Below are 23648 nucleotides of genomic sequence, written 5' to 3' on the forward strand. Positions count from 1 at the left end.
TTTTAATATTACACCTTCAGTAAAACAAGGTCATATACAATCAGTCTGAAAAACTAAAACTGAAAAAGACGTATGGGCTTATTTTGGTACTTGTTAGATAAGGATTCCACGATCGGACATCCCTGCCACATTTTTTCTTCACAAACTGGTCCCTTTATTGTCACGACAACAACTTGAACTTTGGTATTTTATATTTTATTGTTTCAGAGTGAACACAACATCTTTAATGGATCAGTCATTCAACAAAAAACGTTACTTAACGTTACAGTTTTGTTATTTTGTGAGATCCTTGTGAGTAGCCACTATAATATTTATTTATTTATTTTTTGGATCAAATAAATTGGTTCAGCGAATAAGTAAATAAAAATGATGCATTGGTTAGATGATAATAAAAAGAAGCCCAAGGAGACTTAAACCGAAAAGGTTTCAGTAGGTGTTATAATTTATACACTGCCATTATGAGTTGTCATTCAATAATTTCAAGTTTGTAACTATTTGATTCAACAGAGAGAAACTTTCAAGCACATGCAGACTAAATAGGAATGCAATGATTAAGTCCAAGTACTTGTGTGTGCAAGGATCTTATTTTAGATAAAGATTTTAAATTGTGTGAAGATGTGTGAAGGTTTTTGCTCTGAATAGCAGTAAGTGGTGTTGAAGCTGATTTGACCTTTTCAGAGAAGAACATCAGGTGCAGATGAATTGAGGGATTAATATCACATAAATCTGAATCTAAGCCAAGCTACCTGCCAGTGTTGGTGAATTTGCTCTTGGAATTTATGTATTGTGCTGATTTTTGCAGTGATAAATAAGTGTCCAGCAGCATACAATGCCCTCAATAAAGCACCAGTTTCATAAAGAAACATGAAATGATGCTTTGTACAATGCTCAATAAAGCAATACTGAATTTTGAGCAAACAGACACAATGTACTTCTCTATCATGCAGCAATTCATACATCAAAATCAGAAGCCTGAAATGGTTTCTGAAAAATCAACAAATGATGTATCATCATCATCATCATCACCAAGTTTCCAGGCTGGTAGTTGACTTCAACCGGAGTCCATGTCCTGCGTAAAAGACAATAAAAAAATATAATAATGAGGACATTATGAATATAATAACAAAATAATAATGATAATATGATGATAATAATAATAATAATCAACATCAAAATGATCACAGAAACACAACAGTGTGAATGTAATAACAGCAGTAATAACATTGTGTGTGGCTGTGCCACACAATGACCAACTGACCTTTTCACAAAACCCCACCCCCAAACGGCCATTGTCCAATTATACATCCTAGCAACCGCTAATGTAAACGAGGTCCGTCAAGCTCATGGATGTATAAGACAATACATCCATGGTCAAGCTGCTAACCCTAACCCTTAAAAGACGATCTAATATATTTACAGAAAATGTGACATAAATAATAATAATAATAATAAAGCTGAGGTTACCGGTAAAATATTTGGACGGTGAATTTAGATCAGAATATTAGTGAGTTTCATGATGATTTTAAATCATGATTAGGCTACTGTATGTGCCACATGTGCAAAGGGTATTACTCACCACTGCCCTTCCTGCAAAGCCACGACCTAAAAATGATCATAGAAACACAGTGGTGAATATAAAGAAGCTTTATAAAAGCACCTCTAAAGCTCAATAATTCACATGTTACAAAGGGAAACCAAAGTTTGGGAAAACCTCCTTTAAAATACCACCAATAATATAATTCAGCCCAGGATTGAGGATACACGTAAAATATTTGGACAGTGACTTTAGAACAGATTATCTGTGTTTTATGATGAATTTAAATCACAATTACACCCTCACAAGTATGGTGGGGGCTGTAGGTCTATATTTGTCATTGTGTAGTTTACTTTCTCCTAAAATTATGCTGTAGTGGATGGAAACCTGTCCAACAGTTTAGACCTAATAATAGCAACATCCACTTAAGACACATTTCACTTCAGAGAAAATGATAGCAGACATTTAGAAATGTAGGTTTAGCTACAGCAGCTACAGAGGAAGCGAGTCTAGACCAGGTGTGACGTCATTAGTTCCCCAACAGTCTGGTTGTCACCTTGAGGTTGCCTGGCAACCAGCAGAGCGCCCTGGCCAGGTAGTTGGTTTCATACTTTTCTTGTTGTAACAGATGAAACAAATAAAGAGCTGATTACTGAGCTTTGCAGATTCTGGTCAGCAGATATATTAAACCAGTCTTTTCAACACTTCTGTTAATGTCATATTAATGTAATGAAGTGATACTTACATTCGCTTATTATTAATTTTCCTCGAATGCACTCAGCCAAAGAATAATGATCTGACACCCAGTACCAATGTTTTTTCACACATCTCAATTCCATTTCTTGACCGCTTCTTATATGTTTGACTCCATCAGCCACTAAGTCAGGATATTCAGTAGTGTCCACGGAGCAGTGAGTGTCTGCACAAAAGAAACAAGAACTTGTTAATTTTTGTCTTGGGTCAATGGGTCCTTTGTTTTTGTTTTTTTTCCCCCTTTTATATTACTTTAAAAAACAGGTAGGCTAGGCTATTGAAAAACATTATCTTAAAGCTGTACAGAAAAGAAAATTGAATTTGAGCCCACTGTGGGTCCTAACATTAGTGTAATAACTCATCTATCAGACGATGTAGCCCAAACTTTGTGCAAAATTCTATTTCCGAGTAAATCCGGAATGAAAGTGGGGTAGTTTTTTCCGCATTGGATAATGCAGGCACACGAATTATGTGTCACCCTGCTCACGATTCACCAGCCACTGATATTGGATCCGTCATCAGTCAATCAAACGTCTGAGACACACACACACACACACCGAGCTCGGCCTCGTCCCAAGCATTGAATATCCCACCCGCTCGATAACGACCAATCAAATTCGTTTTAGGTGAGGTGAGGGTGGGTGGTGTGTGAGGGAAGGTGGTGTGTGTGTGTAGGTAAGGGTGGGTGGTGTATTTAGGTGACTAAGAATTCTTAGTATCTCTCGGAGGAGGAGTCACAAGGTTCATTAGGAGGAGGCTGGGTTAGAGAATTCATAGTTTTAAAAAGAGTCCTGGGGTTGTGTCCTTGTCTGGCAGGATTGAAGAAGTAATTGGTTCTGGCTTAATTGACTCTGTGTTGATAAAGGAGCATCAGCTATCTTAGGGATGCCAGGGAAACACTGAGTTTGTCTTTCTTCCACCTTCTTTCAGATCTTCTACACTGCCTCTTCAGAATCCTAAGGTCCTCATTTAGCCATGGTAAATGGGAGGATTTTGATCTTTTAACCCTGAAAGGTGCTATGGTGTCTAAGATCCTGGTACAAGAACTGTTAAAAACATGGACGAAATCCTCAATATTGAAATCAGATCTCCTTTCGTGCTGAGGGCCAGCAGTTGAGGCAGCAAATTCATGACAGAACTGAGGAACAAGGCATGAATTAAGGGGGCGGGATCGAAGTAGGACCGGAGGTAACGTATCGGGAGATACGTAGCATTGTGATCAGAAATCTCAATATAAACCTGCATGTCACCAGCACTGAACCCAGAGGAATTTGGATAAAAAAAGATTCATGCAACAGGTCACTGATCCCAGCCCATCTACGAGAAGATGTCAAACTTGTCCCAGACTACATTCTGGAGATGATCAGGTGTGGCTGCAAGAGTAAAACCCCATGCAACTCCAAGAAGTGCAGCTGTAAAGTGCATCGTTTGCCATGTGTGGCAGGATGAAGGAGGTCCCGGGCGGGTTTTGAACCGCAGTCTCCCAGGTAAGAGTCATGCGTGCTGACCATTCGACCAAAGGGATATGGTCATCGCACATGACTCTTACCCGGGAGACTGGGGTTCAAAACCCGCCCGGGCCCTCCTTCATCCTGCCACATTCTAGCGTTGTTGGCAGGATCCATGTAGCACCAGTGGTGGGTCCATGGATTCCTGATGGGTGGCAGCCTGCATGGAGCACAAGGATGTGCTTGTGAAAAGAGGAGGAGAGATGTGACAGTTGACGGTCATGTGCCCTGGCTACTGTCCTGCCACACATGCACAATGTTGTGTGCATGCTTCCATGTGGGATGCTCAAGAGAGCGTAATTGTTGTTGGTATTAAATGCCACGCAGATGCCTGAGCAAAAGAGAGTTATTGAAGTACAGAGTGGTCTCTGGCACAACTTCACCAACCCACAAGGTGCATGGAAAGGGCCTATATCTACCCTCCTAGAGTTTTTACAGTTTTTGAATGACAGTTTTGCAGGTTTAAAAAAATTCACCCTTAAAGGGATAGTTCAACATTTTTGAAAATTGGCCCATCGCCATGATCCCCCTAGTAATAGCAGTAGGTTCGTTACCTTTAATTGTTGGTCCAAGCTGCTTTTAGATCGGGGGAGAAGAATACCGAGCGGCGCAGCTACACTACGGAGGCTAATGGAATTTCTTGGTTTTGCTCATCAAACTCAGCAAATACACAACCAAAAAACTCAAAAACGCTGTGGTGGACAAGTTGTGACCTGCACATTCACCACGCTATGAGATAATAGCGGAAAGTTGCGAGATGGAGTTGTTTTAGAGGCAAAGTCGGACTTTACACTCTAGACGGCTGCTCGGCGGAGTGATTTCAAAAGCGCCTGTTGACTGCAGATACGTCCGTATACTACGGCACTGGCTGAGGTGCGCACACTGTGTCCCCCCGACCAGTGGTTCACTGAAGAAAGTAGTTCCGAGTATTTGCTTCACTTCTCTTAACTTTCCGCTATTATCTCATAGCGTGGTAAATGTGCAGGTCACAACTTGTCCACCACAGCGTTTTTGAGTTTTTTGGTTGTGTATTTGCTGAGTTTGATGAGCAAAACCAAGAAATTCCATTAGCCTCCGTAGTGTAGCTGCGCCGCTCGGTATTCTTCTCCCCCGATCTAAAAGCAGCTTGGACCAACAATTAAAGGTAACGAACCTACTGCTATTACTAGGGGGATCATGGCGATGGGCCAATTTTCAAAAATGTTGAACTATCCCTTTAATTATAGCCTTGAAGAAATCAGCTTCCTTGATATTACATACAGTAATGTGACTAAAAAAGACAATGTCCTCTCGTCCTCTCTCTACCAAAAACCTACAGATTGTAACGCACTTCTTCATGCTGCAAGTTTTCATCCAATTCCTCTCAAAAAGAAGTCCGCCATTTAGTCAACTTGTCAGACTAAAACAAATTTGTGCTGTCCCAGAACAGTATAACAAAAGGTAGACCTAAATGCAGAAACAAAGGTAGACCTAAAAGGCAGAGATGCATACCTACAAACAAAGAAATCAACAAAATCTGAGCCGAGCCTTGTATTCTGCACTACATTCACACACAAAACTAAAAGTAGGCCTATTAAAAGTGTAATTTTAAAACATTGGCATATTCTCCAAAATGACTCATCTTTAAAAAGGACTTTTCTGATGCACCCATGGTCACTTTTAAAAGAGGAAGAAATATAAAGGACAGAATAGTCAAAGCATACCAGCCTAAAGTCACAAACAGCAGACTTGTAATTTTAGATGTGGTACCTGCATTAACTGTCATTTCACCAAAAATATTAAACAATTTAATTACCCTGTCACTGATAAAATGGTTAATTACGGACTTGGTAACATGTAGTGTATATCTAAAAATGTTGTGTATCTGTAGGCATTGCCTTTGCAGAATCAAATCTAAATAATTAAATACATGAATAATAATAATAATAATAATAATAATAATAATAATAATAATAATAATAATAATAATAATAATAATAATAATAATAATAAATCAGAGTCAAAATAAAAACCTAGCCTAATACATACCCTCAATCTCTGTTGACCTTTTGACATTCAGATTTCTTCATTAACCATTGGAAAGTGACACTTGGAATGACCATCAGACCAAACATTCCGTTTTGTTTGATCTGGGGTATAGTGACAATTTCCAGCCATAGCAAGTGCAACTTTTGAGATAGAAAGGTCATCCTGGGCACAAATTGAAGCTTACAAACTTGGGAAGTTTTCTATATACATGTGAAGCAGTGATGTTTGAGAAAAATGTCATTTTTGACAAGAATTTGTCGTGCGAACAGTCATTTAAAATAGCATGGCAGCAGGTCCCAGAAAATTATTTTTTTTACTTTCCCCTATGTTTCATGATACTCCCTACCAAATATCATACACTCATGACTATTTGTAGTAACTAAATCGGGGCTTACAGTATTTATACTGGGATTTTGGCGCTTTGGGCATCAAAGGGTTAATATTTAAAAATGCTCAAGGGATATCACCGGGCACCCTCTTGGATTTTGAAGAGAAACCCCCCAGCTACAAGAAACAGCAGAGAAAAAAACTTTATCAGACGAAACAAGGTTCAACCCCACGGCTCCCGGACTAAATCACTTTATTTGGTGTTAGCTACAAATCTAATTCCTCCTGGCCAGTGTAGAACTCACACTGCCTGCTCTCGCTCCAAAATTCCGTTTTACTGGTTGCCAGTTAAGGTGCGTTCACACCGAACCTTTTTTTTGACTGCCATAAATATTATTATTGTATGCTGTAATTTTATGTTTGCATAATATTTTATTTAAAGCCTTTTATTTTATGCATATTTAATTTCTTTATAATACCTCAGCCTAAGAGGAAACTATTTTATTTGTTTAATAACGGACTTGGTTTAATGTGGCACTTCAGTCCACGGAAGTATTTTGTTGTAACACTCAATCAATCAATTTGTTTATTTCGGGCACGAAGAAGAAAAAGGCCTCATGGTGGACTGAACTCATTCCCTCAGGGGTGCAGCCAGCGAGGTATTTAATTTTCTTACTGTGTTATGCATCCATATAATATGTGAAACATGTTAATTGTGTGTTGTGTGTGTTCTTAGTTCGACGGTGGTGGTCGAATAAAGCATCTGTAAAAACCAAGAGCTGCGTGGTCCGTGCCTTCCTGACGGGAGTGATACTTTTATTTTTGTCCCTGTTGCTTGTATCGCTCCAAAAAAACGCTCCGTCACTCAGCTGCATTCGCTCGTCAATTTGGCACATTTGGCATTTTCGCTTTGATGACCTCATGCCCACTGCCATGTGTCTCTGTTTACACCGGCACCACCGGGATTACGGAATCAGCACTGAGCGACGAGCGACTGACGGCCGGAGAGTTGGGATTTCTCATCTCGGGGGACAGAGCGAAAAAACGCTCCGTCGCTGTCGCTGTGAGCCCCAGCGTTTTTTCGCCTGGGCGATTAAACGCTCAATCGCTCGTTTGCATTGACTTAACATGTAAACTCGTTCGAAAAACAAAAGGTCCAGGGTGCGTTCCGATTGCCCTGTAGTTCCCTGCGCAGTGGACTACACAGGGTGTGCCGCCATGTTCAGTGTGGTTCCAAACCGCAGGGAGCAGTTTGAAGGGTACTGTGAACTGTGTAGGGAGGGAGTGAACAACGGCTCCTCACTTCACCCAGTTCACCGGATGTTGACAACCGATATTACCCTTCAGCCATTGTGCTCCGGCGTAAGCTTTGTTTACGTGCGTTACGTAAATTGGCAGGGCTAAAGGTTACCTGTCTAACTTTAATAACTCAGTGACTCAATAAACGGTCCATGAAAAAAAAAATTCTGGCGGATATCTTAGTTACAACATGACTGAGCTAACTAGAGTAGTTTCATGTTGTGTCCGACAACGGGAGGGTTTTTTTTTTTAAGTATATTTTTTGGCTTTTCATGCCTTTATTCGATAGGACAGTTGAGAGTGTGACAGGTAATGGGAGGCAGAGATGGGGGGGAATGACATGCAGGATAGGGCCGTTCGACGCGGGACGCGAACCGGGGCCGCCTGCAGCGAGGACTAGCCTCAACACATGGGGCGGGTGCTCTACCAACTGAGCTAAACACCGCCCCAACGAGGGTTTTAACAGTTGACGTCCTGATGTTAGCTTAGCGACAGCCGTTAGCTTAGCGACTGCCGTTAGCTTTGCGACTGCCGTTAGCTTTGCTGCTGCCGTTAGCTTTGCTGCTGCAGTTAGCTATGCTACTGCTGTTAGCTGTCCCTGTCAGCTGAGCCACTGATGCTTTCTACACACCTTGATGCCCCAAAACTGAATAAATACCACGCATAGCAACACAAAACTGCTTTGCTTGTGCACACAGAAATAGTAATGTTTCTTCAATCATTTCAGATTTGTCTAAACGGTGATAATGGCATGAAACATTTTGAAACTTAAAAACGTTATTTTTTAAACTCGACCGGAAACAGCTGTGACATTGCAGGGTGTTCTGATTGGTGTTATATCGGTTAAGTGAAGTTCCCTATGGCAGATTCCCTGTGCAGGGAGTAGGGGGCTCTGTCCAAGTAAACTGTGGATCGGAACGCAGCCCCAGTGTGAACGCAGCTTTACAGCAGAAGACACATGACATCAACATTCTAACGGTGCGTTCACACCAAACGCGATGGACGCGATGAACGCCACAACTTTCCATTAAAAGTCAATGTAAATGACGCGATGACACGTGATGGCGCGTCGGGCGACGCGTTTCGGGCGTTACGAGCGACGCGATGACGCGTCCATCGCTTGAAGTTGAAAAATTTGAACTTTTCAAGCGACATCGTGTGACGCTGTGCCACAACATCCAATCAGTGTTGATATTCAACCATGTCACCGACACAGCTGCAGACACACATTTCAAAACATGGTGGAGAAGAATACTGTGCCTGTAGTCTCGCTCACCAGACCCTCCTTCAGAGAACCTGTGGCTGTGTAAAAAAAACAAAAAAAAACGGGGCTGTGTGTGTTTTCCTCAGATCAATAATATACATCCATGGCCGTTTCCCGGAGCTTTATGACACGACCTCGTACTTTTACCGCGATCGTAATAAAAAAGATAATGCCTGCAGAGGGTCAGACAGTGTTGCCAACTTGGCGACTTTGTCGCTAAATCTGGCGACTTTTTTGTCAAAAGCAACAAGCGACAAATCTAGCGACTTTTTCCCGTGATATTACAAACGTTTCTGGACCTGAAATCACGTTATCACAGCTGCTTTCAACGAGCAGCGGCGCTCACAGGTAGTCAGCCTACACACAGTAGTGTCACGGAGCATTCAGAGACGCACTGCTCCACGCCACAGACATAAAGAGCGCCGCTGGCCGCTGCCGCTGGCCGCACCCCCCCCCCCCCCCCCCCCGCTGAGATAATGACGTCATTTAGCGACTTTTACGGCAGCCAATAGCGACTTTGCTTACTGAGGAGTTGGCAACACTGGGGTCAGAGGACCTACAGCTTCCTCCTTGTTAATATTTCACACGTATTTATATTTATTAATATTTCTCAGCCATGGTTGACGAGAGAAAGAAAATAGCGGGAGGTGGGTTGCATCATAGTGCGATGAAGCGATGAAGCTTTGGTGAAAAATGTGACAAATGTGTCAAGCGACGCGATACTCACGTTACGGGCGATGGCATCGCGTCCATCGCGTTTGGTGTGAACGCACCGTAATGCTGTTGCCACAGAGATCATTCCATGCCGACGCTGCCAATGTTACCAGATGTAAATATTTATATATTTCGGACCCGCCAAAATGTATTAAACAATTATTTATATACTTTTTTTTTTTAATTCAGTAAAATTAATAGCTACTTTTATTCTGCACCCCTCTAGACATTCTGTGGATGCAATAATTTTGAAAAATTAATCCTTTTGATGAAAAAGTTGTAGCAGGTTTTTTATGCCTTTTACTGTAATTTTAGACAGTCAGAGAGAGACAGGAAATCAGGGGAGAGAGAGGATGGAGGACACGCAGCAAAGGGCTGGAGACGGATTCAAATCCAGGCCACTGGTTTAAGAACAGAAGCCATGCTATGTATCCTACAGGGTGACCCACTGGAGCACCCAATGCCAGAACATCTAAACTGGTATTGTTCCTACTATTGTGACAAACTTACTCTCACAGACGGGCAAAGAAGTCCATTCCCCAGTTACACATGTGGTTTCTGCAAGCCTGTTTCTGTGTTCATATCCTTGGTCACATACCGTCCTCATCGTGTATCCCTCCTCATACCAACCATTAGAGTTTTCAGTGTAATGTCCATTGGGGACGGATGGAGGAATGCAGGCATTTACATCTGAGAAATAGGAGGAGGAAGGAAGAAGGAGACAATAGTTTGGCAACAGTTTCACACTTTAATGATAATGTAGGCTGTTGTGGCACCATGCTGTATTAAGTTAATGTCTCCATGCTAATCTGTTCATAAATGCCAACATGCTTTAACATGTTCACTATTTTAGTGTGACAGTTGAAAGTTCTGTCACTATGCCTCCAAGTGATCATGCGCCCTCGCTACTTGGCCACAGACATATTCCTTTGGTCGAATGGTCAGCACGCATGGCTCTTATCTGGGAGTCTGGGGTTCAAACCCCACCCAGGCTGTCCTTCATCCTGCCACATTAGCATGCTGACATTTAGGCTAGCCTACTAATTAGCACCAGCTATAGTTGTGGCAGATGGAAATGCCCTTAGATTATAAAGTAAATTGGTGATAAATGGTTACATTTTGACCTGATGATGGCTCTAGATGTAAAATCAGGGAATCATCAAACTTACTGCAATTCATCCAGAATGGGACTTGAAAGTCTGAACACAACTGTGTCAATAGCCTACATCTGACATGATTTCAAGGGCCAACTATGGAGCCAGGCAGGTAGCTTGGCTAAAACTATAAAGACAACCATAGATGTATTTAGGGAACACTTACCTATACATTGTGCCTGTTGAGACCATTTACCATTTTCACATGTGATTGTGGCCCACCAACCCTTCACTGCAGGTTTAAGTCCTTCATTGCAGATATAGGTGAGCTGGGTTCCACTAGAGTAAGTCTCCTGCCTCGGGGCAAAGACACCGCCAAGTAGTTCAGGAGCGCTACAAGACTGTGTTTCACTTTGTGCTGAAAAACAACAACAGGAAAGATTACTCATATTCTTTCTTACAAAGTGAAATTAAAATACTCAATGCCCTCACCATGTAGCACTGCAGGAAACCAAACGAGGAGAAGACATCCAAAATATCTGTTGCACATCTTGTCAGGGCTGAATCATCTCACGACAACGCAGAGCAAAGACTGTCGTCCAGATCTGTTCTTCAAACATAATATGCTCTCAGGCTAGATCCACAAGGCCATGGAAGATTATTTGCTTTACAACTGTCAACAAAAAACTATTGATCAATGATGATTCAGAGTCCAAATTTCAAAATGATTTCCCGGATTGCTGTGTTTTCAGGCCAGGTTAGTGCCTCAACTGGTTTAATTATTTATCCATCATTAGGCTACTTCTGGATGGGCACGATAGCTAAAAACAAGATTTATCTGATCATTGGCTGCTTGTAAGAACAACACACACCTGCAGTGTCACAAATCAAGCTTGACTATTCAAGGGGCACCGTTTACCTCAGTGGGTAGAGCAGGCGCCCCATGCGAGAAGGTTACAGAGACACTGTAGGGTGGAAATGTGAGCTACATGTTTCAATTATTGCATTACTTGCAGAATATGCAGAAAATCTTTAAGCAATAAAAATAAATATATCACCATGTCTCATTCAAAGCTGAATTCACACTTTTGAAATTCAGTGGTCATCACACCTAACATGTAATGGCGCATGTGTTTAGAACAACAATGATTCACAACAGCCTCCTGGCTTACACTCAAAACATTCGTGTCTATAACTGTGCAATGCAAAATAAAATGTATTTACTGTAACTATGACAACAATGGTTAGGTTTTAGAAGTCGAAGTTGAATGGCAGAAAAAAATCAAATTGAATGACGTGTTGATGGATTTTTAGTTGTTTCACAGTAATTCATCATTGGAGAGTGATGGTAGGATGAGTTTTAAGGGGTGACTTACCTTTTGTCCTGTGATTCACTTTGTGCTGAAAAACAACAACAGGAAAGATTACCCTTACTGTTTCTTACAAAGTGAAGTTATTAAAAATGGGTTAGTCTAAAGCGCAATAATTTACATGTTACAGAGGGAAACCAAAGTTTGGGAAAACCTCCTTTAAAATACCACCAACATTTTAAATTGAAAATTCAGCCCAGGAACAGACTCTTACCTCACAGCTCACATATTATTCACCCTGTGTTTTAAAGACACCCCGAGGAGTTTGCTTTTGGTTATAAAAGAGTCTCATATTAATGTGGATGAATCTACGTCACCCACGCTTGTTAATGGGTCCATTTTCGATAAATATATCGTTTTGTCTTTATAATTATTTTGGTATTATTATTTAGTGGTCGGCTCGCCCAGCATTTCCTAGTCTCGGTTTCCCGGAACTACAATGGTATTCTTGATTTATGAAAACATTCTTGGCAAATCCTTATGCTTTCGTCCATCTTGCGCGGGTCCAAGAATTTCACCAGTGCGTGCTGAGGCTCATGGGAAATGTACAGTAGTGTGAAAACACTTCGCTTTCCGAAACTCCTCGTTATCCTTTTAGGTCACATTGGCCAATTTTTCAAAGATGATCCAGTACATTTACAGAAAACACGACATAAAGCATGTAGGAAAAGTGCTGTAAAAGGAAAGTGACTTTAGACCAGATTATTAGTGACTTTTATGATGAATTTAAATCCTGATTCCTACTCTACACCCTCACAAGTCTGATGGGGCTGTATATTTATCATTTTGTCTCTCCTAAAAGGAAGTGCTGTAATGGATGGAAACCTGTCCAACAGTTTACACCTAAAACAGCTCAAATCCACTTCAGACACACATTTCGCTTCAGAGAAAATTATAGCAGTGATTAGATTTAACTACAGGGGAAGGGAGGCTAGCCCAGGTGTGATGAGGTTGTACGAGAAAATAAATCATGAAGAGGGATGGGAAAGGATGTCCCCATGACGATTTGGTTGTTGTAGATTTCATTCACAAATTAGACACAGACACATACAGTAGTATCTTTTTTTTTTGCTCATGTGAGAGAGGGCAGGTGACATGAAGCAAAGTGCATAGAGTTTGATTCAAACCAATGAGGTAAGAGCTACAGTAAGCTTACATGATTTGCACACTGTGGTGACCTACTGGAGCACCCAATGCCAGAACATAAATGCTATTGTTCCCACTATTGTGACAAGCTAAAATTCATATTACTCCCCTCATAAAGCTGCAGTTAGAATGTTTTATGAAATTAATACTCATTACTGTAAAAACAAACAACAAAAAAATCTGTTAAAAGGGTTTTAACTCATTGTTTTTGAACAGACACTGTAAAACAAAAAAATTAAAATTAAAAAATATTTTTCATCAAAACATTTCATCAGACCATATAAGCTTTATTTATGTATTTATGTCAATAGTACATGAAGAGATCCAGTCATAAAGGTACAGGCTGACTGTCAAACTACGTCAAGTGGGAGTTTATTTTCAAAATCAAAATGAACAAGAAATAACTGGTTTAGAAGAAATGAAACCGATGTGTGAAAACATTTTTCTTGCTGTAGCTGTTCTCTGGGAGAAGCATCTCAAAGGTTTACAATGTGGCTTTTGTTGTCATTCTCTGGTGAATCTAAACAGGTGCTGGTAATGTATGGAGTGGGCACCTTCCCTGGTTACAAACAGACAAAAAGAAATAATATTAACAGTTTATTAATTATATTTGCAGGGTAAAACAAAGTGTTATCCAGCATTGAACAATACAAATATTATTAATCATATAATAATAGTTGGTTATCTTACTTGACGATGCACATCTTCAGTACAACCTAAAAAGACACAATAACAACAACACAGCAGTAAATGTTTCTGAAAAAAAAAAAGTGGCTACATTCGTTCTGACTCACTGAAATATTGCCCGACTCCAACTACAGAGGAAAATCTGAAAGAACAAGACTGGTTGGTGCTAATTTATACTTTTCCTGACTGTCGACAATCAGAGTGTCAGTCATAGTAAATCTAGGATTCAATAAGTGTTTTTAAGGTTTTTTACCAGGCACAACCACCCTGTGAGGGGTTGTGGGGCAACTGGACGTAGCATGTGGACTCCCCAATGTGGGGGCGTGGAAAGGGGAACAGTCACACCCATTATCACATCACTATCTTGACGCAGGGCATCTAGCTTTTTGCCAGACGTCTCTGAAGTCTCAAATTCACTCATAAATAGGCACACATTCATAATTGACTTTGTCTTCACACAAAGAGAAAATTATTTATTTGTGTTTGTAATTTGAGTCAGACAAGAGGGCAGGTATTGCTCTGGGGTTTGTTGATAATACTAAAATTATAAAATAATACTCAGCTCATGTTTTAAATGTCAAGGTTTCAGCTGTCTTATGGTGTGTAAATAGATCTTTTACCTTTACCAACCTCTTTTCCTGTCGATCATGATAGAAACTAAAACCATTGAATCAAGTTAAAATACAAAGAGCTAATATTATTTATACTTACATGGGGTATATTGTATCCCTCCATTACGGCACAACAATCTACTTATCGATCCAGGGCTTGAACACTGGACTTTTGTAAATAGTCGTTCCTTTATGACTCTGTCTTCACGTAGATATAACCCACCTTCATATTGACCAGGTGGCGCAATACAATCTTTATTCAAACAAAAGAATAAAATAAATAAATAAATAAACATATGATTATTTATTTAGACAACACATTGGATGATGTTTGAAATGAAAATTGGTAAGGATGAGTTTATACCTCTGCAGGTGGGGAGATGTGACCAGGTATGATCACTGTTGCACCTCACTGTGGGTGAACCCAGTACTCTGTAACGTAGTTTACATTTGTATGTCAAAGACATTTGGTCCGTTTCTACTGTATAATCAGCGTTGGGGAGGTTTTGTGGCGCCCCACAGTGGTCGACTGAAACAATAAAAAGGTTCATTAAGGTTGTCACAGGATCTCAACAAAACATCACAGCATCATCACAGCAGCAACAACAACATAACTTATTTTAATATAACAAGGGTTGTGCAATCAGCCTTATGTTATTTTGTTTGCCTAGGACTGTGCCACATAGCCAGAGGTGCAACTGATGAAAAGTGAACCAAGTTTGTACAATAGAAAACAACTATTTTGACAATATTTTACAGAGTAAATAAATAAATCAAGTCCTCTACATGTCATTTTAAAGATGCAATAAATCTGAATGATTTACTTGTTGTGTAGCGTCCGTCAGAGGTCGTAGAAGTTCCTGTAAGATACAGAGCAAATGAAGCAACATATAGAGGGCAGAGAACAAGTCTGTCAGTGTCACTTCTGGATTTTCTTTGACTCAGAGTAGAGTGAAAATATTTTTCCAACTGCATTTAGAAGAAAGTGTAAACCATGAAGTAAATTTTACTTCAAATCAGTGAATGAAACCTGCACACAGATAGAAAGCTCCATAATCCTACCTTCAGTTGGTTGTATCTCCTGGCCAGTAGCTGTGCCCCCCCCAACACCTGTTCCTGCTCCTGAAGAACCAGCACCTGGATCTTCTTCTTTTTCTAAGTGGAAAACATTAGGCATTGATAACTTGAATATGGCCTCTTTACGAGGTTGGTGCTACTATAAAGGTTTTTCCTAACATAGTCACTAACCTCTAAATTATCTATGCGTGCAAATGTGTTTGTGCCAATACTGTAGCAGATAAACAAAGCAAATAAGCACAGAGGCATTAAGTAATAAAAATTATAGACAGGATTGGCATTCTCGACTTACTGCATGTTGGACCTTCAGTCCAGGCCCCAGCTCTGCAAAAGATGGATGTGCTGACGTATTTTTCTTCTGTAGCGTATCCATCCTCACATATATACACCACTTCTGTAAGAGCCTCGTTGTATCGCAGATCAAATATGACAGCATGAGGAAATGTAGGGGGCTGACCACATGCAGTGCCACTTTCTGTAAATGAGAAAATAAATCATGAAGAGGGACAGAACTTGTTGTGTAGCGTCCGTCAGAGGTCGTAGAAGTTCCTGTAAGATACAGAGCAGATGAAGCAACATATAGAGGGCAGAGAACAAGTCTGTCAGTGTCACTTTGGGATTTTCTTTGACTCAGAGTAGAGTGAAAATAATGTTGCAACTGCATTTAGAAGAAAGTGCAAACCATGAAGTAAATTTTACTTCAAATCAGTGAATGAAATCTGCTCTTCAAGATTTAATCAGGTCACACAGATAGAAAGCTCCATAATCCTACCTTCAGCTGTAAGTTGTCCCACAGGGCCAGGAGCTGTGCCCCCCCCAACACCTGTTTCTACTCCTGAAGAACCATCGCCTGGACTTCCTATTTTTTCATAGTGGAAAAACATTAAACAATGATAACTTGAAGATGGCCCCCTTGCAATTTCCAAACTGTATAACCAATGATCCTGGCAGACTTGAGTTTGGACGTCCCTAAACCCAATTCTGCTCTTCAAGATTGTACTACGTCACACTGATAGAAAGCTCCATAATCCTACCTTCAGTTGGTTGTATCTCCTGGACAGCTGTGCCCCCCCCAACACCTGTTCCTGCTCCTGAAGAACCATCGGCAGGATCTTCTATTTTTTCTAAGTGGAAAACATTAGGCATTGATAACTTGAAGACGGCCTCTTTACGGTTTCCAAAATGTATTACCATTGAACTTGGAATGAAGCCTAATTTTTCAGCCTTAGAGGTTGGTGCTACTACTATAAAGGTTTTTCCTAACATAGTCACTAACCTCTAAATTATCTATGCGTGCAAATGTGTTTGTGCAAATAGCAGATTAACAAAGCAAATAAGCACAGAGGCACGTAATAAAAATTATAGACAGGATTGGCATTCTCGACTTACTGCATGTTGGACCTTCAGTCCAGGCCCCAGCTCTGCAAAAGATGGATGTGCTGACGTATATTTCCTCTGTAGCGTATCCATCCTCACATATATACACCACTTCTGTATCTGCTGGAAGAGCCTCCTTGTATCCCCGATCAAATATGGCAGCATGAGGAAATGTAGGGGGCTGACCACATGCAGTGCCACTTTCTGTAAATGAGAAAATAAATCATGAAGAGGGACAGAAAAGGACATCAGTATGAAAAGTTGTTGGTTGTGGCAGATGATAACTTTTAATTTAGACACAGAAACATAGTATCTGTTTTTAGTTTATTTCTATTATTGCAGTGACTTTGCCTCTGTATGAACAGAAACCTTCTGTTAAAAAAAAAGTCAGTATTTAAAACGGCTTAGAACTAAGGAACTAAAGAAGACGGAGACAATAGTTTGGCAACAGTTTCACGCTTTAATGATAATGTAGGCTGTTGTGGCACCATGCTGTGTCTCCATGCTAATCTGTTCATAAATGCCAACATGCGTCACCACATTCACTATCTTAGCTTTGTATGTTAGCATGCTGACATCTAAGGCAGGTAAAACTAAGACAACCGTAGATGTACGGGAACACTTACCTATACATTGTGCCTGATGAGACCATTTACCATTTTCACATGTGATTGTGGCCAACTGACCATTCACAGCAGTTTGAAGTCCTTCATTGCAGATATAGGTGAGCTGGGTTCCACTAGAGTAAGTCTCCTGCCTCGGGTCAAAGACACCACCTAGTAGTTCAGGAGCGCTACAGGACTGTGCTGAAAAACAACAACAGGAAAGATTACCCTTACTGTTTCTTACAAAGTGAAGTTATTGTGTATGAAAATACTCAATGCCCTCACCATGTAGCACTGCAGGAAACCAAACGAGGAGAAGACATCCAAAATATCTGTTGCACATCTTGTCAGGGCTGAATCATCTCACGACAACGCAGAGCAAAGCTGTCGTCCAGATCTGTTCTTCAAACATAATATGCTCTCAGGCTAGATCCACAAGGCCATGGAAGATTATTTGCTTTACAACTGTCAACAAAAAACTAATGATCAATGATGATTCAGAGTCCAAACTTCAAAATGATTTCCCGGATTGCTGTGTTTTCAGGCCAGGTTAGTGCCTCAACTGGTTTAATTATTTATCCATCATTACTTCTGGATGAGCACGATAGCTAAAAACAAGATTTATCTGATCATTGGCTGCTTGTAAGAACAACACACACCTGCAGTGTCATAAATCAACCTTGACTATTCAAGGGGCACCGTTTACCTCAGTGGGTAGAGCAGGCGCCCCATGCGAGGAGGTTACAGTCCTTGCTGCAGCTGGCCCTGGTTTGAATCTCGCATCGGGTGGCCCTTTGCTGCATGTCATTCCCCCACTCTCTGCCTCCCCATTTCCTGTCTCTCTCAACTAACCTGTCAATTAAAGGCAAAAGCCCCAAAAATATACTTGAAAAGAAAGCTTGACTATTCAAACACTTACACGTTTCAACCATAGGTTTCAACATGGAGACACTGTAGGGTGGAAATGTGAGCTACATGTTTCAATTATTGCATTACTTGCAGAAAATGCAGAAATCTTTAAGCAATAAAAATAAATATATCACCATGTCTCATTCAAAGCCGAATACCCCCCCCCCCCCCCCCCCCCCCCCCCCCGTCCAGTCCCGGATGTACAGTAGGTAACCAGCCACTTGGTACCCGAGCATGCGGGTACAGATAATAGACTGATGGTTGGATGACTTTTAAGTAGCGACACCTTTTGTACTGATGTGGAAGAAATACCAAAACTCAATTCTAGACAGATTGGTGCTGAGGTTTTTTATTCATTACAAAATGTACTCCAACATTATGCACAGATTCATTTTTCAAAATCAGAAGCCTGAAATCAACACATGATGTAACATCATCATCATCACCACCAAGTTTCCAGGCGTGTAGTTGACTTCAACCATCAAAATCCCTGGTTAAAAGACAGACTGTCAATAGTAAGAATAGTAATAATAATAACTTAATCATTATCATTATGTAGTATCAAATAAATTAACACCACATATTACTCACCAGTACTGCCCTTCCTGTAAAGCCACGACCTAAAAATGATCATAGAAACACAGTGGTGAATATAAAGAAGCTTTATAAAAGCACCTCTAAAGCTCAATAATTCACATGTTACAAAGGGAAACCAAAGTTTGGGAAAACCTCCTTTAAAATACCACCAAGACTGTTAGTTAAAAATTCATACAGGTAAAATATTTGGACGGTGACTTTAGACCAGATTATTTGTGAATTTTATGATGCATTTAAATCATGATTACACCCTCAAGTATGATGGGGCTGTAGATTTATCATTGTGTAGTTTTGTTTCTCCTAAAAGGAAGTGACATTTAGAAATGTAGGTTTAGCCAAAGACGGTTTATAAACCAATATCTTTGGTTTAGCTACAGCAGCTACAGAGGAAGCGAGGCTAGAGCAGGTGTGATGTCATTAGTTCCCCAACAGTCTGGTTGTCACCTTGAGGTTGCCTGGCAACCAGCAGAGCGCCCTGGCCAGGTAGTTGGTTTCATACTTTTCTTGTTGTAACAGATGAAACAAATAAAGAGCTGATTACTGAGCTTTGCAGATTCTGGTCAGCAGATATATTAAACCAGTCTTTTCAACACTAACCCTTCTGTTAATGTCATATTAATGTAATGAAGTGATACTTACATTCGCTTATTATTAATTTTCCTCGAATGCACTGAGCCAGAGAATAATGATCTGACATCCAGTACCAATGTTTTTTCACACATCTCAATTCCATTTCATGGCCGTTTCTTATATGTTTGACTCCATCAGCCACTAAGTCAGGATGTTCAGTAGTGTCCACGGAGCAGTAAGTGTCTGCACAAAAGAAACAAGAACTTGTTAATTTTTTGTCTTGGGTCAATGGGTCCTTTGTTTATTTGTATTTATCTTACTTTAAGACACAGGTCAAAATATGATCCTCCTTCTTTCCTTTCTAAATAGAAAACTGTACGGAGAAGCGTCATTGATGATAAATTAGGCTACACAAAGTTAGCAGTTCACGGATGCTTAGTTCTTCGATTGATATTTTGAATTGAACATTTCTGAGGGCACACTCCCACTTTTCAGTTTTTAGATATGAGACATTTAATTTCTGACAGTAAAAGACCTTTGTTATGCAGTGAGGTTTCCAAATGACTGGACCTCTGTGTGGATATCAGATTTGCACAGTCAAGTAAAAAAGTTGATCAAATAAGGTGCGCTGATACTGTAGTTCTGTTTGATCCGTCCCTAAGTTTTATTGGTTGTGTCCTGTCTAAGTGCAAGGGATGGATGCACTGCTGACAGCCATGTTTTAGTAATGAGGTCATTATTAAATATCTTGAATTTTAAAGACAAAGGGGCCCAATTGAATTCTTAATTTGTTTCATGCATCTCTAGAAATAAAGTTATCACGTACTCAAAATGATTGAAATATGTGAAGGTTTCAGATTTAGGTGTGCACATTAAGGCCAACTACAGTCCCAACATTTTTCTTTTTCTTTTGAAAACCTGATTCTGAAAGGAAAATCCAGAATATACACAGGCCCTCCTGCACAGACCTTTGAAATAAATGAGTTGTTTATACCTTTGCATAGAGGACACGGGCTGCATATTGGCCCTTTTTCCCAGGCTCCATCTTTGCAAAGGATGGATTTGATGGCTTTTGTTCCCTCGACAGAGTATCCCTCCTTACAGAGATACAGCACTTCCGTATTTGCAGGAAACACCTCTTGATATTCCTGCAGAAGGATCACCGCATGAAGGACTTTAGGAGGCTGACCGCATGCAAAGGCATTTTCTGTAATGAGAGAATAAATCATATAGATTGGCAAGTCAAGACGTCTCGACTTTGATTCACGATTTAGAAACATAACTGTCTCATTTGTTTCATTCTCAGGTGACAGATCTGACAGGCTCACTCTGACAGACGGGCAAAGATGACCATTGTCCATCTTCACATCTGGCTGTTGTGACATTGTTCTTGTCTTCATATCCCTTGTTACATTTCGTCTGTAATATGTCTCCATTCTTAAACAAAGTCGAGTGTTCAGTGTTTTGTCCGTTGGGGATTGTTGGTAAAATGCAGTCTTGTCTATCTGAGGAGAGAAAACAAGAAAACGTCAGTCTCAGTCAACATATTTATACATTTCCAAAATTATGTTTATGAATGTTTACTATAGATACATTGGAAATATTTAGTACTAGGTACCTTTCATCACAAGTCATGAATAGTTCGATTTTATACTTTAACAACAAAGTGAGGGTTAGAGAAAATGAAATGGATTCTTACAGATTTTTTCTTATTTCTTAATGGTGGCCCATAAGATTAGGGTTGCAGTGGAGTCGGAAATAATGTGATGCCATTTTTCTCACTGTCTCTGCCACCATTCATTTTTTATACTGATAGATTGGATGATATTATTTCTTTACAGTTAGCACGAAACATTGTGAAATTAGAGATTTCAAATCAACCCCAACTGATCCAGTAGAGGTATTCATCAATCACTCACCTATACATTGTGGTTCATGAACCCATTTGCCGTTTTGACATGTGCTACGTGCCCACCAACCCTCCGCAGCTGGTTTAAGTCCGTTATCACAGGCATAGGTGAGCGATGCTCCATGACGATAACTTGTGTTATCAGGGACAAAATAACCACCGTTCAGTGTGGGAGGCTTACAAGACTGATCTGCAGTTTGTGCTGAAATAAAAATAGAAACAAAATTGCACACTTATACATTTAACAAATTGAGATGTTTTGAAGTGACAGAATTAAATGTTCTTACCACGCAGCACAGGAATCACCACGAGGAGAACAAAACCAAGACACCTCATGCTCATGTTGCCTGGGATGAAATCACCATGATAAAGCAAGGTGAAGAGCTTTGTGCAGGTCTGGATCAGTTAATAATTGTCCAGGGCATTTCCCCATTGAGCTAAAAGGTTCAGAGATAGTAAATATTAGGATGGGTCACAGTCACAATATTGTTGCTCGGCAGTCAACAGAAATATCCTATTAAGCTGTATGTAGGCTACTAATGCATCAGTGTGTGAGGTTCTTTAAAAATGTAAACAAAGTGCACCAACTATACAATTGCATCATTTGCTGTTATATTTTGACTCCGTTTTTTAAAATTTAAATCCTTATTTCACATTTTGGCACACACTGCAACATGAAGAGGAGGGTCGATCATTTTCAGCACTAACCTTATCTTACATGTGTTTGTTTAAGTTAAGAATTATTTCACAATATTCTCTAAAAATTCACGGGACTGTTTAAAGTCCAAATTTCAACTTGATTTCCCAGACTGCTGTGTGCAAAGATCAGCATTAAGAAATATCAACACAGGCATGTCAAAGTGCAGATTTTAAAAACAGAGGGACTGCTGCACAAGTACAGACACACCTTCATGTTCCATATCAGCTCATGTGGCACCATAGGGCAACATCCTGGGATATTTACCTTGGGGTCTGACAGTTTTTACCATCTGCTGGATCCACACTCTGAATTATTTTTTCTGTGTTAAATAATTTCATCAGTGTAATTATAAAATGAGCAATAGCTGAATTCCTGGTGTTTGAGTTCCGAGGAGCAGTAATGGTTCGTGCTGGCTCACAGTCACACTGTCATGGATGTTTGAATAGCAAAACTGGACACTGCTGTTTTCTTAAAAGTCAACATGTCTGCTGTGAAAAAGGCCTGTTGCTGCATGGGTTTGGATGTAGGCTATTATATTTTTAGATGACATATACACTACTTGTTGGGCTTCAACATGCACAGTTCAAGCAGAAATCAAATTAACTCTGAGACAGAATTCGACAAATAAGAGCACAGTGGCCTCCATCATTCTTAGAAGTTTGGGTCAACCAAGTGACCAAGAACCCAAAGATCACTCTGGCTGAGCCCCAGAGATCCTGTGTGGAGATGGGAGAAAGTTTCAGAAGGTCAACCATCACTGCAGCCTCCAGCTATCTAGGCTATAAGTGCAACAGAATTTTCTAAGCCTTGCCCTGATCTGTGCTTTGCTACAATCCTGTCTCTGAGCTCTGTGGGCAGTTCCTTCGACCTCATGGATCTCATTTTGATCTAATGTGCAAATGAGCTGTAAGGCCTTATTCAGACAGGCGTGTACCTTCCAAATCCTGTCCAAACTATTTAATTCAACACAGCTGGACTCAAATGAAGGTGTAGAACCATCTCAAAGATGAATAAAAGAAATTGAGGGCACCTGAATGACTTACAGTAGGCCTACATGAGTGTCAGAGCAAGGGGTCTGAATTCTTATGTTCAGGTGATATTTCAGTTTTTCTTTTATAATAAATTTGCAAAAAATTCAAAAATGTTGGGTTTGTGCTGTCATGGTTGGGTGGTGAATGAAGATTGATGAGGAACATATATTTTTTTCAATTTTAACATAAAGCTGCAAAATAACAAATGGTGAAAAATTGTTGGGGTTTTGAATACTTTCCGTACCCACTGTATAAAATTGTGTTTTATATTAAACTGGGCCTATAGTGCCATATATAAACGTACCTTGTTATTGTGCAATAGTAAGCTATTCAAATAATACACAGGTTCATATATTCATGTTTTTATTTTAAACATGTGCGAGGAACAGTAAGTAGGGAGGCATTGCCATTGCCATTTACAAACGTACCTTGTTAACTGATACCAACGCTCTGGACCCCCATGTTGACAGTTCTAAACGGTAATGATTTTTGATTAGTATCTGAATATGAATTTAAATTGTATTTTCTATTGATATAA

At 40.1% G+C, this 23648-nt stretch overlaps 2 protein-coding genes across 2 annotated transcripts; both read right to left on the bottom strand.

Moving 5' to 3' along the window:
- Positions 1-179: 179 nt before the first annotated feature.
- On the bottom strand, positions 180-21860 carry LOC311000940 (complement factor H-related protein 2-like). Its single transcript, XM_083991860.1, has 7 exons — positions 21667-21860; positions 21390-21581; positions 20799-20975; positions 20465-20677; positions 19540-19713; positions 1577-1602; positions 180-1069 (listed from the first exon to the last, which is right to left on the bottom strand). The coding sequence occupies exons 1-7, from the start codon at positions 21719-21721 to the stop codon at positions 1052-1054; spliced, it is 855 nt and encodes a 284-aa protein (XP_083847986.1). The 5' UTR covers positions 21722-21860; the 3' UTR covers positions 180-1051.
- LOC311000939 (complement factor H-like) lies at positions 13304-18233 on the bottom strand. Its single transcript, XM_083991859.1, has 13 exons — positions 18101-18233; positions 17680-17791; positions 17416-17595; positions 16802-16993; positions 16447-16536; positions 16185-16271; positions 15705-15887; positions 15398-15490; positions 15160-15195; positions 14700-14864; positions 14436-14588; positions 13728-13753; positions 13304-13596 (listed from the first exon to the last, which is right to left on the bottom strand). Exons 2-13 carry the CDS (start codon positions 17735-17737, stop codon positions 13558-13560), a joined length of 1302 nt encoding a protein of 433 aa, XP_083847985.1. The 5' UTR covers positions 17738-17791; positions 18101-18233; the 3' UTR covers positions 13304-13557.
- Positions 21861-23648: the final 1788 nt, after the last annotated feature.

Source organism: Trachurus trachurus (genome assembly GCF_905171665.1).
Source record: "Trachurus trachurus genome assembly, chromosome: 17".
NCBI lineage: Eukaryota > Metazoa > Chordata > Actinopteri > Carangiformes > Carangidae > Trachurus > Trachurus trachurus.